Here is a 16,101-nt window from a genome sequence, read left to right on the forward strand (position 1 = left end):
CATGTGGGAATGTTCAGTGCCTTTACCACTATGCCACTGGCTGGTCCCCTGATAAAAGAGATTATGAACTATAAACTAACTTTCATTCTATGTTAGGTCTTCAGCCATTTTTAAAATTTCTATAGTGGAGCTCAATAATAACAAATACTTGCAGAACCAAAAAGATCTAGACATCTTTACTGAATTATTAAGAGAAAATTAAATGATTTTCAACACACTTTTTCTATTATTTACCGTTTCTTTGAAACAGCATAATTCACATATTACATATACACATGTATAGATATATGTACCCACTGTCACCACAATCAGAAGACTCATTTCCTAATTGCTAAAGTATTTCATATAGTATTATGGTAAATTTCACATTTATCAATGATACAGTATTTGTGCAATTTTACTTTAAGATGAATGCTTTTTAAAAACTTCTGCTATGGGTTAGCAGGTGGTGTGGTGGTTAAGGCACTGGATCTCATAAGGTTGGCTAAGCAGTTCAAGTCCCGGACCTGGAAGCTTGAAAATCACACTGGGCATGTGTGGGGTATATGCCCAAAATCCCAAGAGTAGACTGCAGGAGAAGGGACTGTGGTGTGCCACACACACACACACACACCCCCGCCCCGGGGGGAGATGACTTCTCACTCTCTCTCTCTCTGGTGAATGTATGTGCCCTTTAGCAAAGAAAAAATAAATAAATAAATAAAAAATAAAAAAAGAAGACCTAAGATCAAAACCAATATACATCTGCTTACACAGCAGAATTATGGAAGACGATGTTAGTCAAATTCACCAGATAAACCACAGAGGCATGGAGTTCACCATTTCATGATCAGTGCTATAACCTACAATTACATAGTTGGCATATTATAATTTAGCACTATCTGAATGAGAAATCTAGAGACATTTTCATAAGTAAAAATAGCAAGGAGCATGTGAATGCTTCTTCTTTAATTTGTATATTGAAGAACATGTGTTCCTTTTTTATGAGATTAGAAACATGTTTTGTGTGACACCAGAAATACACTATGGGGCATTTTCAAACATCAGATTAGCATCTTCTAAGAAAACGTGTAAAAGTATAAAAGTTGAACAAGCTTCAAGGTAGAATAAAATTTTCATCTGGTGTCTAAGACTGGGAGAATACTGGAACCATGGACTTTCTTGTCGATTTCATCTGAGCGCTCCCATATTAAAAGAAAAAAAAAGACAATTAATTACAAAAGATAGAAAGTTACATCTAAGAAAAAATATAAATGAGTAAGGGACAATAATGTGTAAGGCTATATAAAAATCTGGTATGTTATCTACTCTACTAAACTCATAGTAAAAGATGAAATACAAAGTGAATTATTTTAGCTTTTCTGTGATGTCCCTCCTCAAATACGCAAAGTACACATAAAATATGCTTAGGAAAAAGTCTTAAGTTCTCTTTAAAGAACTGAAATATGAAATGGGCTCTGATTTGTTACGCTATATGTCTTGCTATTTATACTGTATGAAACAAGGGAAGTATGTACTGTGTGTAAATCACCATGGAAACAGGCTCCTAGAGATCAGTGGGAGATTTTTAGTACCTACAATGCTGTAACAAGTCTTGCACCGTCTAGCACTCTGTAACCTTATGCTAGATTCTCCTGTTTGTGCCTGTTCTGAGTTGCTGTAGTGTTCAGGGGTTTGTCCTTACATAACAGATAGCGTAGAATGAGTTCTAGCAGGTCTCTTGGGGGTGATAATAGCAAAAAATATTAAGGTAGAGGCTTCTCTCTCTGAGTTTGTTCCGACTGTCTCGCCTGTCATGCTGACCCGCATAAGAGGGTTCCAGGTTTGCTTCTGGAGAACTCCTCGAGTACGCAGGGCAAATGCATGTCCCTTGCTTAAGCAGGGGCGAAATGCAGTGTCAAGATCCTACTGAAATTAAAAAATAAATAAATAAAAAGGGAGAGACTCTGCTGAGGGCATTGTCTCTCTGTGTTTCTCTCTTGTGCTCATGGAAGATGTAAATAAAGATAAAATGAAATAAAATAAAAATTTCTGAAATCTGTTAAAAAATACAAAATCATTAAAAAAAATTTCTAGAAATAAATATGGTCTTCAAATACATCAACATAAGTGTTTATTAAATATTTTTACTTAGTCTGGAGATTAGTTAAAATACAGGTGTCATATCTACCATAAAAAATTATGCCTGTACTAGTGAAAAGAAAAATTAGAAAATAAGAAGTTAGCAAATAAAAAGATAAAAGAAAATGTACAAAGACATATAAACTGTCCCACGCTGAGTTTAACAGGTAGGTGCTCATAAATGGCCATAGGTTTTGCCTTCTTTAGAGAAAAGATGATGTGATGGTGTAATGATTACATCATTGGACTCCCACGTAGTCCACCATGGTTTGAGTCCTGGAGGTGGTAGCTTGAAACTTATACAGGATGCGGCCAGAATCCTGAGAGGAGAATGGAGGAGAAGGGATTGAGGCATGGCTACCTGCTCCTCCCCCCATGGTATGATTTCTCACTTTCTGTCTCACAGTCTCTCTCTTTCTCTGGCGAGTGTACATGTCCTATAACAAAATCTGTCATTAAAAAAAAAAAAAGAGTAAGTAAGGGATTTAGTGTGATGAAAAAATAGCCACCCTACAGAAAACAAAATTGAGTACTCAAAAATCACTCTAATACTTTCAAAGACACATTTTATTTCTGCTGGCAAAAGGAAGTTACCAAATATAAAAATGGGAGTTCTGACAAGAGAGACTGCTTTTGTTAAAAAATAAAAATTCTTAAAAAAAGAAAAACCTCCATAAAAACCTATGCTGGACTCCCACGTAGTCGACCGCGGTTCATGTCCTGGACCCGGTGGCTTAAAACTCACGCCGGGCGCGTGTGCGTACGTGCCCAAGATCCCGAGAGGAGAATGGAGGAGAAGGGATTGCGGCGTGACCATCCCCCCTGGGGGGTGATTTCTCGCTTTCTGTCTCTATGTCTCTCTCTGTCTGTCTGGCGAGCGCACGCGCCCTATAGCGAAAAAAACCTCTCAAAAAAAAAAAAAAACCTATAAAGAATAATGATATGCACCATCAAAAAGAAAAAAATGGCTTCTGGAAACAAGATTTTTCTACTGGTTGTCCTTTTTGGAATATTTTACTAAGATAAAGCTAAGTGCAGACCAAATTTGATGGAAGAATAAAATGTGGAATTACGATGGGAGTCCTTTTCCAAAGCAACAATTGTCAACAGAGGCACTAAAGAACTATGAGTTAAGAAGGGGCAATGGAAAAAGAAGAGCTTTCAGACTTGACAATTCCACTTTAATTTTAGATAGATAATAAAACATTTCTTCACATATCACTGTAAGCATGAAAAAATTTAAATATTTATTTGACACATTTGCATCAAACAGAAAATGTTAAAGGCTAACACTGGATATTTGATTTTCACACAAATACCAACTCAGTGTATTTAAACTTTTGGGATGTGTCCATACATCATGCATAAATAGCTTAGAAACATTTAGAAGCATGTTTGCTAAGGAAAATGCTAATGTTCTTACTTGGTGATGGCCCCGGGCACCAGTGAAGCGCTGCATTCATAGCTCTAACTGAGAAAAAGGCTGATCCCCAGCACAATTCAGGTAAATTTGCTTAATAAAAATTCATTTAATAAAATTCCAAATATGTGGAAAATCCAAATCAAATAATACTCACTGACTGGGGAACTCATGCCATCATTATGTAATTGGTTTCTTTTTACCATTTTCATCAAGGCTAACCTACAGGTATAGACAACTCCTTGCCAGTATTAACACATGACACTCCTATCTACCATTTAAATCCCAACATTTAACACCCTTTGTATACAGACTTTACATCTAAAAATTTTTAAAGTTTTAAAGTTTATGTGAAAATACTATGAAAGTATATAATAATTTCCCAGGTTTAATGATTACAATATTATGCATATTTTAAAGGAATTATTTTACTTAACTTTACTTATTTATTTATTTTTAATTTGGCCAGAGATGGACAGAGTGAGTGAGTGAGTGAGTGGGGGGGGGGGGGTGAGAAAGAAAGCCACCAGATCCAGGACTCGAACCACAGTCAGCCATGTGGGAGTCCAGCACCCTTAACCACCATGCCATCTGCTGGCCCCTATGCTTCATTTATCTTTTGCCTTTCTTTTATTACAAAATTTTAAAACAAATACTTCATAATAGACCAGTTCAACTCTTATTTATTTGCTTATTTTTTAATATTTTAGCCATAGGGCATATACATTTCCTAGAGAGAGAGAAAGTGAAAAATCATCCCCTCTACACACACACACACTCCGGGTGGAATAGTCAGACTAAAATCTCCTCACCTCCTTCTCCTCTTGGGATTTGGGACATGCATTCACAAACACCCAGTGTGAGTTTCAAGCCACCAGGTCTCGGACTTGAAATGCAGTTGGTCATTTGGGAGTCCAGTGCATTAACCATTATACCACCAGCTGACCCTCAGTTTAACTTTAAATACTTCCACATATACTGCTATAAAATAAGGACTTTGTAAAACTGTAATTATTCCATAATACCATTTGATGAGTTCATACCTACATTTTCCTCATGTCTCAGAAATATCTTTCTGCAGTTGGCTTGTACTAGTCAGGCTGAAACAAGGTTCACAGATTGTGTTTGAGTACAACTGTCATTTAAATCCCTCAATATAGAAAGGGTCTCCCAGCCCCTCATTTTCATGCTCTTGGCTCACTAAGTGAACCACAGCAATAAACTTGTAGGCTGTTCCATATTCTGAATTTGTCTGATGGCTTTCTCATAGCATCCTTTACACAGTTCTCTAAATTCAGTATTTCTTGTAACTAGAAAGAGCTAAAAGCTTTCAGGTCAAACTTTTGTGGTTAGTACACTTCACAGATGGTGCTATCACACCATATCCTGTCACAGATTTCAGGGTTGTTGGGATCACCAGCCAACTCAGAAAGTGGCAGCCTGACCCTTCCATTGTCACCATCAACCTTTCTCCTAATGCAGTGGGGTTCTCAGCCTTGGTTGCACATTACAACTCAGAATGCAAAGGGAGACCTCAGGATGTGACCCGGGACTTCCCTAGGGCCTCGGCATTGTGGAGTATTGTATTACTTGTGCCACTGTTGTTGGCACAAATGGGTCCTTTAAACCCAATAACTTAGTAAGTTTCTAAATATTCATGAACATATACAAGCCTATACTGTAGTAACATAGCACAGGTGTGAATAACAGTCGGTCTTATAGCTTATTAAGCATTTTTGGCAGACAAATTGACACTATTTACCAAAATAAAAATGTATATGACCTTATCTGGGCAGATCTACTTATAGAAACCTAATCAACAGATACTCAGATGTGCACAGAAAATCTTTAGTATTATTTGTCAAAGTAAAAAACTAGCAAAAAACAAAATATCTGTGAATCAGAAATTGGTTGTACCCATTTTTCAAACAATAGATACTACTTGGCTATTAAGAAGGAAGCAGATCTCTATGTATCAACACAGAAGCAAACACATGGTTTTATAATACTGTTAAGGAAAAAACAAGTCATGGAACAATGCAGAGTGAATACCCATCTGTGTTAAAGCGAAATCAAATATGTATTTGATTAACAGAGTTAATACTTGGGTGTGGTTTTTTCCCCTTGATTTTCTCCTACACGTTGTGTGTATGTGTGTGTGTGTGTACAAGTACAGTGGCTATTATATGGGAAGATGTGAGAAGGACATTTTTTACCCTGTATTCTAAATCCTTTCAGACTTTCAATTTCTTAAAAACAAGACGGATGGTTTACTTTGGTAATAAAATATTTGCAAGTGAAAGTGTCTTATGTGGTAATTAGGAAGCTAGAGCCCGCAGTTATGGTACAAAGATTGCCTATCGTGTATATGTGCCTAAAACGGGCCTGCCAAAGATAAGGGAAAAAAAACTTGACTCTAAGGCTTGTTTTTAAGAAATTTCTATCCTGCTGGTATTTAAAAGAGAAACAGGAAAAAAATACATGATAAAATTATGCCATTTGTATAGTTTATAGCCATACTAAATCATAACATCTGAAATAAAAGAATAGTCCTTCATACATGAATGCTGGTCTAATATTCTATTTATGAACATGCACAATATACCATCACTTCCTACTATATCTCCTTTATAAATTCAGTGCGTTTCTACTGAGGCATAAAGTGTTCCCATTTAAGTTCATGTCTTATCTCATGATGTGCTGATGCTGTTCTGTATTGTAAATGACTTGTTCCAGATGGAGAAAAAAAAGGAAGATAAATTGGTTCAGGGCTAGGCAGTGTCTCATTTATCTTTTATCTTCGGTATTTATATATTTATTTATTCATTCCTCATTACACAGAAAGAAACTTGTATCCATACATTTTAGAAAGAAAATTTCTATATATAAACAAAATGTAAAACACAGTCTTTACAGTCTTAAATTTAACATTTGCTTTAATATATCTTATACAATCTAGCACTGCAAAGCTAAATAATCTAATCAGTTTTGAATTATCATTTTACTACACTCTTTTTCTTTTCCTTCCATATTTATTGTCAAATATCGGATCTCCTAAGTGGAATAGTCAATATTTTTTCTCCTATCCAACCAAATTTATTAGCCCATTAAGGCCATCTGGGTCAACTGGAAACTTGTTCAACTTTCTATGTTCTCTGCTAACTCATTGCTTTAGTAGTGACTCTTTTTTGGCCTCTTCATTTTCTTACTAAGTGCCAATTTCCTAACATCTACTTAACATTCATCAGTTTTTTTTTAATACTTCTAGGAACCACATTAGTATTTTTGAGCCTGACTGATTGGTAGGAACAGATCGGAGCACTTGGCTCTGTATGCTCCTCGCCTAAGAAGGGGTGATGGGGAGGACAGATTCTGAGGCTGACTCCACTCCCCTGCATTTACCCAGACATACTGGAGCTGGCAACTGCCTAGACTACAGTAATTCCCCTACACTCCCATTACCTCCCAGAATAGAAAAACTGTGAAATTATGACTTGTAAGCAAAACTCACTTCAAATGATATGGGCTGGAGAATCTAAGTAACCACCAATGATCACTGGCAAAAGGACGCAATCCACAGCTTCAACACAGCTTCTTTCTGATGGGTAGTACGCCCTGCACGGCTACATTTATGACTGAATCAGTGTGACTTTTCTTGAGAGGTAAATCCAAGGACTTAAAAAGATGTTGCGTACACACTGTCCACCATAAAGAAGTACGATTATGTATGTACATACTTGCATTCTCACTTTCTGGGGGCCTTTGCCTATTTTTCCAGCGTATGTTTTCCAATGTTTATTTTCTATTTTATTATACATGCTGTTAAAACCTACCTCAAATTTTGATGGAAGCCAGGAGAATGCACAAATATATAACACATTAAGAGCTACGAGGAAGTGAATGGTGGGAAAATGACCCACTTTGCGAGTGGACATGGAAGGGAGCACAAGGACAAGATTCCCTCTGAACTGTTCTAGGATTTATCATTATCTTGCCTTTTGCCCTTCTCTTGCTAACAATTCACCTTATTGCTGAAAGCTTTTAAAGGGCTAAGCTTTTCAAGTCAAATCTGCAAGACTGAGGAAAAAAAGTACTGAAATTTTCTACAGGTAAATGTACAAAATATGAAGAAAAATGAGAAATAGAAGTCCCTCAATCCTAAATCCTCTTGTGTTATCCTTTTTTTTTTTTTTTGAGAGGTTTTTGCTATAGGTCATGTGCATTTGCCAGAGAGACAGAGAGAGAGAGAGAGACAGAAAATGAGAAATCACCCCCCAGGGGGATGGCCACGCTGCAATCCCTTCTCCTCCATTCTCCTCTCAGGGTTTTGGGCATGCACGCACACGCACTCGGCTTGAGTTTAAGCCACTGGGTCTGGGACTCAAACCCTGGTCGACTACATGGGAGTTCAGTGACACAGTCATTACGCCAACTGCTGGTCCCAATGTTATCTTTTCTTATACAGAAAAACAAGAAAATGAATACAGATGGTGCTTTTGTTAAGACCTAGCCAAGACAAAGTAAACTGAAGACTTTTGAAATACTTTTCACATTTAAGTAACCCCAGGCTCATTGTGAGTAGGATGCCTAATTTAAAACCAAGATAAAATTTTTCTTTTAAGAGTTTCTTTTCTTTTTAAGGGAGAGATATTTTTGCTATAGGGCGCATGAGCTTGCCAGAGAGAAAGAAAGCAAAAAATCACCCTCCCCCTCAGGGGAAATGGTCACAGTGCAATTCCTTCTCCTCCATTCTCATGGGATTTTGCGCAGGTAAGCATACGTGCCTGGTGTAAGTTTTAAGCTGCCAGGTCTGGAACTCGAATCGCAGTTGACTCTGGGAGTCCAGCTTAACCATTAAGCTATCAGCTGGTTCCTAGAGAGAAATTTTTTGCTATAGGCACATGCACTCACTAGAAAGACAGAAAGAAAGAAATCACCCCCTTGGGGGGGGGCCCTTCCCACAATCCTTTCTCCTCAATTCACTTCTCCAGATCTTGGGCATGCAGACACATGTGCCTTAAAACACATGTGTGTTTTAAGCCACTGGGTCTGGGACTCAAAACACAGTCGACTCTGTGGGAGTCCAGCGATGTAACCATTATGCCATCTGCTGGTCCCACAAAGATGACTTTCATATTATATTCAGTATGTCTGTGTACAGAGAGGTAAGGGAAAAGCAACAGTTAAACTTTATACCAAAAGCAGCAGTAAAACTGTCATTTTATCTCAGTTATTAACTTAGACTCAAATTCTAAAGGGCATCTATAACTACTTGGAAAAGAAACATGATTTAAGAAACTAGAATTTATTCTTTTATTCATAAAATCAATTTTCAATTTTCTACCCTTATAGCTATAACTTATTGTCATGGTTATAATTTAAATGTCATCAGTATGTTTGAAAAGTAGGCAAATTTAAAAAACCACAACCAATGCTAATACAGTTAAAATCCTAGAAAGTGGAGTTAAATACAATAGTGACTACTGTGCTCAGAAGCAAATACCACTGTCCCTCCAAAAGAAAGTAAATTTAACTCCTACTTTTAACCATGTGTTCTGGACAAGACTCTGCTCTGAGGAAAATAAGGGATGTTAGGTGTGAACTGTGGACACCGCTATTGGGAGGACAGATGGACTACTGGAGCTGTATCTCCCTAACACTACAGTATTTGGGAGTCATGTGGGAACCATTTATTATGTATTTAATATAAAACAAATTTCATGCTTATTATATACCTAGTTTATATATCTGTGTATATTTAACACATTACTAAGCTAATTGTACAGTCTACTAAAGTAATTAAAAGTAAAATCAAAAAGTGATTTGAAAAAAATTTTTTGAGAGGTTTTTGCTATAGGGTGCATGCGCTCGCCAGAGAGACAGAGAGACAGAAAGCGAGAAATCACCCCCCAGGGTTCTCTTCAATTCTCCTTTCGGGATCTTGGGCACGCATGCACATGCACCCGGCATGAGTTTAAGCCACTGGGTCCAGGACTCAATGGAGTTGACTACATGGGAGTCCAGAGACATAGCTAACTGCTAGTCCCATGATTTGAGAAATTTAAAGGAAAATACTAAGAAAATAATAGTATGTTTGCTACTTGACTACGACAAAATCCTGAAGATGGTGATCTAATGACTGAAGTCAAATGACTGAATGTGGGGGGCAGGGGGGAGGGAAGGGATGGCAAGGTCCCAGAGAGTTCACACTGTAGCCTGTGCCTTCATACTCTAAGCTCATTAAATACATTTACACATGGTGCCTGCCTGACTCTGGGTAGTTAAAAATCTATATTTGCTCTCTCCAGTTCGCCAGTGGATTAGGAGAACTCATGCCTCGAGAAGCCAAGACGTTTTTGCAGCTCTCCCATAGGCAGAATTTCTGGCAAGAGCTGTATCTATTTCATGGTTCTAGCCTTGCCTCCATCCCCTCCACTGCTCTAGGTCCAAGTTTCGAAGAATCTATCTCCCACTGAGCTCCTGTAGTACTAGGGAGGGCAGCAACTTCTTGGCATCATGTCTCTTAGATGCTTTATCATCCTTTTGAAGTCCTCAACTCTTCCAACCACAATTTCTCTGTATCAAATTCCCCCCTACACTGAACTACCTGGCTGGGGTTCCGTTTTCCAGACCGAACCCTGACTGATAGGTACAGTTACTATCCTTTGGCCACAGAGAACTCTCACCCACTGAGCACTCTCCAACAGAAAAAGAAAAGGGCCACTTACAGGATACTTCCACATTTCTTTAGACTGAAAATGTTTGGGTCAGCCTGTGGTGTGGTGGTTATGGTGACTGGATCTCACATGGCCAATGTGTGGACGGTGGCTGGATCCATGTGGCCAATGTGCGATTTCAGTCTCAGATCCTTTGGCTTGAAAAACATGCTGGGTGCCTGAGCGCAAAATCCTGACAGGAGGGAGAAATGGAGAGGATGGATTGTAGTGTGACCACTCCCACGGGGTGCTTTTTCATTTTCTCTCTTTCTCTGGTGAGCACACATACCCTCTGGCGAATTAAAAAAAAAAGTTCATATACTCTAAATTTTCTTCCTAAAAATCTAGCCTAAGGTAAATCAAAGGTGCAGATGCAATCTTATATACGGAGATGTTTACCACACTGTAATTTACAATAGCAAACACTAGGAACAACCAGAATGTCCAATAACAGAGAGGTAGGCAAACCTACATATACTTATATTCCTACTTTATAGCGTTTACCCTAATAGTAAGCATACGTAGTTGTACATCTCCACTATAGTTCACCTCCACTAAACCTGAAACTCTTAAGGAGGCCAGGATGTTTTCTTTAAACATTGAGAACTATATGCTAAACAACTCTTTAAGGCTCTCAAAAATATTTCTGGAATAAAATAATTATGCAGTACTAAAGATGAACCTACAGAAGATTTTATATTAAGAACTAAATTATTATTAAAAATTTTAAGTACTAATGATATATTACATGAGAAATGGTAAAAATAACTCCATATACACTATATTCCCAATTTTGCTTAAAAGAAAAATTATGCGGAACACATATACGTGCACTGATTGTAAGTGATTTTATTTTCTTTTTGTATTTTCTATGTTTTCCAAATATCTTCTGAAGGATATTTAATACATTTAAAATCAGAAGGTATGAATTATATTTCAATAAAGCTATTACAATAAAAAGAAAGAAAAGCTTCGAGAGAGAAGGGATGGCCACCCCCTTCTACCCCCAGGGATGCTTTCTCACTTCCTCATACTGTGAGCACGTGCACCCTACTATAGCAAATTAAGACAAAATAAAAACATACTTCTTTTTTCTTTATACTTTTTTTTTTACATATTTTTGTCTATACTTTTTTCAAATTTTAATATTCACCCAATTTACTAGTAAGGTATATTTTTGATATCTGCTAAAGGCTGGGCATTTTATGGGCACCAAGATGCAGAGAAAGAAAGAGACTCTTTCCAAAAGCTCAGAATTTAGTTGTGAACCGCACACAGTCATATACTCCCATGACAGTGCAAAGTGACACTTATTCATTCAATCATGTATGAGGGGATTCGTTCACTCGGTGGTGAATACCAAGGGTCTACCATCCACAAGGACCTTGGAATATTCTGGTGTGGAGAGCGGGCATGGCTCCTGCCCTCAGTAATAACCTTACATGCTAAGACTAAATGGGAAAAGAACACCGCATCTCAACCGACTCTCTCTTCAGCCTTGGTCAGCACTTAGATCACTCTCATTACCTCCCAAGAATGAAGAGCAACTGCTTTCTCCTGGCACAGGTGGCCTGCCCTCTTGGGCTTCAGCTTTGCTCCCTCTAACTCAGTCATCCCTATTCTGGCCCCCATGTCTCAACTACATGGTGAAGTGTTAATGCACATGGACCTATCAGTTTAACAGAGGTGTTTTCCTTCACACTCCATCAAGGCTTTATTTAGTAATCACATTGTCAATGCTTCTTGAATGTTTTCATTTGCTGTCCTTTAATCATTCAACTCCAACACATCTAACACTAGTCTAGAGCAGTCCCTAGAATTGGTTCTCCATTCAGAATCTCCTAATGGTTTAATGGTACCACCATCCTTCTCAAACTCAAAACCTCAGTTACCATTATCTACCCCCGCTCACACCAAACCAGCCTCTTAACTCCTTAGGAATCGCCTAGTTCAGATGATCTCACGCAGCAAATTCTATGATTAAGTCATGACTGGTTTTTTTTTATCACGAATTTCTCCCCTTCAGTTCATAGTTCTGCTGTTTTTACTGAGGAATGTTTGCTTACGTGGTTTTCTGTTTAAAGGATTTTTCAGAGTATCCCCATGACCACTGTCCAGTCGAAAGTCCTTTGTACTTGGAACCCTCCGTAATTTGACCTGCTCCCACTATTTACACATCTCATCACCTCCCAAACCAGTTTTCCATGTTTCCATGGGACACTGACCTGTTTTTACTGCTGCCTGATGACAGTGCCCTCTCAACAGCCTGGCCACTGTGAAGCTGAGGCTCTCGGCCTATCATTTTGCCCAGTGATCTCAGAAGTGGTTGTCCATCTATAACAATGTTTCTCACACAATATGTATTTGGCAGTTAACCAGGTATTACTTCAGGGAGTGTCTTTCCTTGTATTAAACTATTTGTAAGCTACATTGTTAGGTAGCTTTTTATGTCTCTGTCTGGCGAACAGTTGAAAAAAAAAAAAACACTACATCCTTTGGAATTAGCTTCTTTATAAAACAGCAGCATGCCTTGTATGTTCTATAAACACCACCAGAATCCAGGAACCAGGTTTAGGTAAATGTGGATACTGGACATTTGGCGATCTAAATCCTCAATAGAAGCTTTATTTGAAAAGTGCCCGGCTGTTTAGATACCAAGGCCTATTTCAGCATTTATACCTCTGCTGGCATCATCCCTAAGGAAATCTCCACAGGGTGGGGTGGGGGTGGGGTGGATGGGGTAGGGATGAATGTGTGCTGGGCCCATCAAGCTGCACAGTACCCAGTTCATGATGTCGGTGCTCAATAACTACTTACTGAATGCAGACTGACTATGAAAACATCAAATACTTGTGACAGTGGCAAACTCCCTAAATATAACTCATCTTCTCTTTGCAGTGAATTTAGGATAAAAATAAAAGAGATTACACTAAAACCTACCAAACTATTGGATTGTCAGTAGAGTCATGATGTACTTTTTTCTGTTTTTCTATGCAAAATTATGTCATGACTTTTCCAACAACCCAGTATTTTAGTTTATATTAGAAGCTACCAGATATTTCACATGTGAATGAAGAAAATGAGCACTTCGAGCAACTCTTCTGTAAGTATGAGAATCACTGGGAACAGAGAGATCTGATTTGCATAAATGATCTGCCAGCTTTCCCAGATCACAGAATAACCCTTCTGAGGTCAAACCTGTGTTTTTTTAATGGAAAAAATATTTCAGTATAGGATTGACATTTAAAATGTTGCTTGCAAGTCTTTAACTTTCTTTACAATTGACTTATACAAATCTACTCAACTATGTTAAAAATTAAACATATCAAGAACTATGACTTCAAAGTAAGGTAGCTTAATATTGCCACTATTAAAGACTTTGCTTGGCTTATTTCGGCAAGAAATAGTAAACGTTTGTTCTTTTAGAATTATTTAATTTGATTTACAATTATTATTATTTTAAATTTGCTATAGAGCATGTGTGCCCAACAGAGAGGGACAGAGAAGGCGTGGTGGCGCCCACCCTATATAGGGCAGAGAGGGACAGAGAGAGAAAGAAAAGGAACATGAGAAAGCAAGCCACCAGGTCTGGGACTCAAACTGTGGCCGGCCATGTGAGAGTCCAGTGCCTTAACCACTATGCTACCTGCTGGCCCTGAGAGACACCGAATTAAGAGATGCTAGGTAATTGCTTTTTATGGTGTGTGTGTAAAGCATTAGAATTTTTTTATATAATAAAATGTCATACCTGTTGATCTCCAAGGGAATGACTTCTCAGTTGAGCTAGAAAAAAAAAGAAGAAAAAACCTGTTCATTTTCTTTGTCATTAAAATTTAACTATGGACTTGTTTTGCATATAAAAATTTAATGTTTACCTTATATTATATAAAAGCATAAAAAAACTCAAATAAAATAGAAAACTACTCATCCAACTAAGTTAATTTTTAGACAGTATTTACCCTTTGGCGTCAATTTGAGACAAAAGCATATTTCTACTTAGAAATCAATTATACAATGACATAAAATTCTCCTTGAACAAGACAAAATAGCACAACTAAGTATGATATTTATGGTACTTACATGATGTACTATGCTGTTCTCTTTGTGATAATATAAAACTACATATACACTAAAAATACAAAAAGGTTTTAAGAAGTTTGTGTATTTTCCTTATTTTTGAAAGAATTCACTAGATACTATGATAGGTACAGAAATTAATGAAGTCAATTTTGAAGGGAATATTGGTTTAAAAATTTTAAATTATATGTTAGAATTTTATATAAAAAATAAGAGGTCTTATAGCCCAGGATAAAACTTTAGCTATATATTCCCCTATGCTATAGAATATCTATTTTAAAAATTTGTGCATGAGAACATATCTGTGCTTCCATGAACCACTTCACCACCCCTAATCAATAGGAAATCGTGATATTAAGAGATGTGTGGGCCTAACAGTGGAGGCCCAGGTTGTAAGGTACTGCTATTGACACCAGAGCCACACAGGAAGGCGCAGGGTTCAGATTCCAGGTCCACATGAACGTGTCACTGGGAGAAGGATTGCAGAGTGACAAGACACTGTCAGGAGTCTCTGCTGTCTGTCACTCTCTCTCTAACAAGAAATAAACGTTAAAGAAAGGGAGAGATGGACCAACAGGTGGTGTAGTGGTTAAGGTGCTAGACTCCCACATGACTGACTGTGCTTGAGTTCTGGACCCAGTGCCTTGAAAACTCACACCAGGCACGTCTGTGTGTGTGTGTGTGTGTGCTGGAGTGCCCAATCTCCCAGAAAGAGAACTGAGAAGGGAAGGTGGTATGGCCATTGCCCTGGGGCGTTGGGAAGGGGGGTGGTGATTTCTCACCTTCTCTCTCTCTGGCAAGCAAACATGCCCTATATAAAAAAAAATCGAAATAATAGAGAAGAGAGAGAGAGAGGGAGAGGAGGGGGGGAGGGAGCGAGCGATGGCAGATGATAGAGTATAGAGGCAACAGGCTGAATTGGTAAGCATTTATTTAATTCCAGACGAAGCACTCAAATATATGATCTCCTTTATATATGGCAGCCTTATGAATCAGCACATTATTATCTTATCTTTATTTTACAGATAAGGAAACATATGGTGGTAACTATAAGAGCTGAGATCAAACCCAGGATGGTCTGATCCAAAGTCAATGCTTTTACAATAGAACAGTTTATGATCTCATTTTTGCATTAAATATACATAAATACTCATAGAAAAAGTCTAGAAAATTAAAAAGCCAAGTGCTAGCAGTTATTTTGGTAAATACTATCTAAAGATTTTTTTTTTGTATTTGTACTTTTTTTAAATGCAAAAAAACATATTTAAAGTGTTTCTGAAGTGCTTATTAAGTTTAAAGAAGAGGTATGTGACTCTAGGCTTCAGGGAACACACACTGTAAAATAAAGGACTTGGAACGGATGAAGGAACAAACCTTTCAGACTATAGTTTTAAAACGTTAAATTGTTAATCCCTTGATATTTTCCTCAAGTCATTAAGTGGTTAACGAAATTCTTGCTGGCTGGAAATCTTAGATTTAGTAAGAAGTCCCTGAACTTCAATTTCTGTGTGATTGGCCTTTTCATCACAGACACAGGGACCTTGAACTAGCTGTAAGCAGCAGGATGCGCTCCCAATGAATTGAATTAATCAGAGAATGCTAATCTCCTCTAGAGCTCAGCTGATGTTCTTACCGGGTGTACACTTAACTGATTTCAAAAGGTGCTGATGGAAAAAAAACAAACATTTGGTCAAATACCAGCAGTCGGACATGTCTTGCTCCCGAGAGCAGGCCATCACTGTCTTGTGGCTCCCAAAACAGGTTCCT

The 16,101-nt window shown here is 37.8% G+C and overlaps 1 protein-coding gene across 11 annotated transcripts in view; it reads right to left on the reverse strand.

Moving 5' to 3' along the window:
- Positions 1 to 16,101, reverse strand: part of PKP4 (plakophilin 4) — a 186,976-nt gene that overhangs the window by 70,673 nt on the left and 100,202 nt on the right. For all 11 annotated transcript variants that reach the window (XM_027768453.1, XM_027768448.1, XM_006168889.1 and 8 more), the window contains one exon: positions 14,006 to 14,040. In XM_027768453.1, the coding sequence (XP_027624254.1) occupies positions 14,006 to 14,040 (35 nt within the window). The remainder of the gene's footprint in view (positions 1 to 14,005; positions 14,041 to 16,101) is intronic.

Source organism: Tupaia chinensis, unplaced genomic scaffold (genome assembly GCF_000334495.1).
Source record: "Tupaia chinensis unplaced genomic scaffold, TupChi_1.0 Scaffold146346_2, whole genome shotgun sequence".
Taxonomy (NCBI): Eukaryota; Metazoa; Chordata; class Mammalia; order Scandentia; family Tupaiidae; genus Tupaia; species Tupaia belangeri.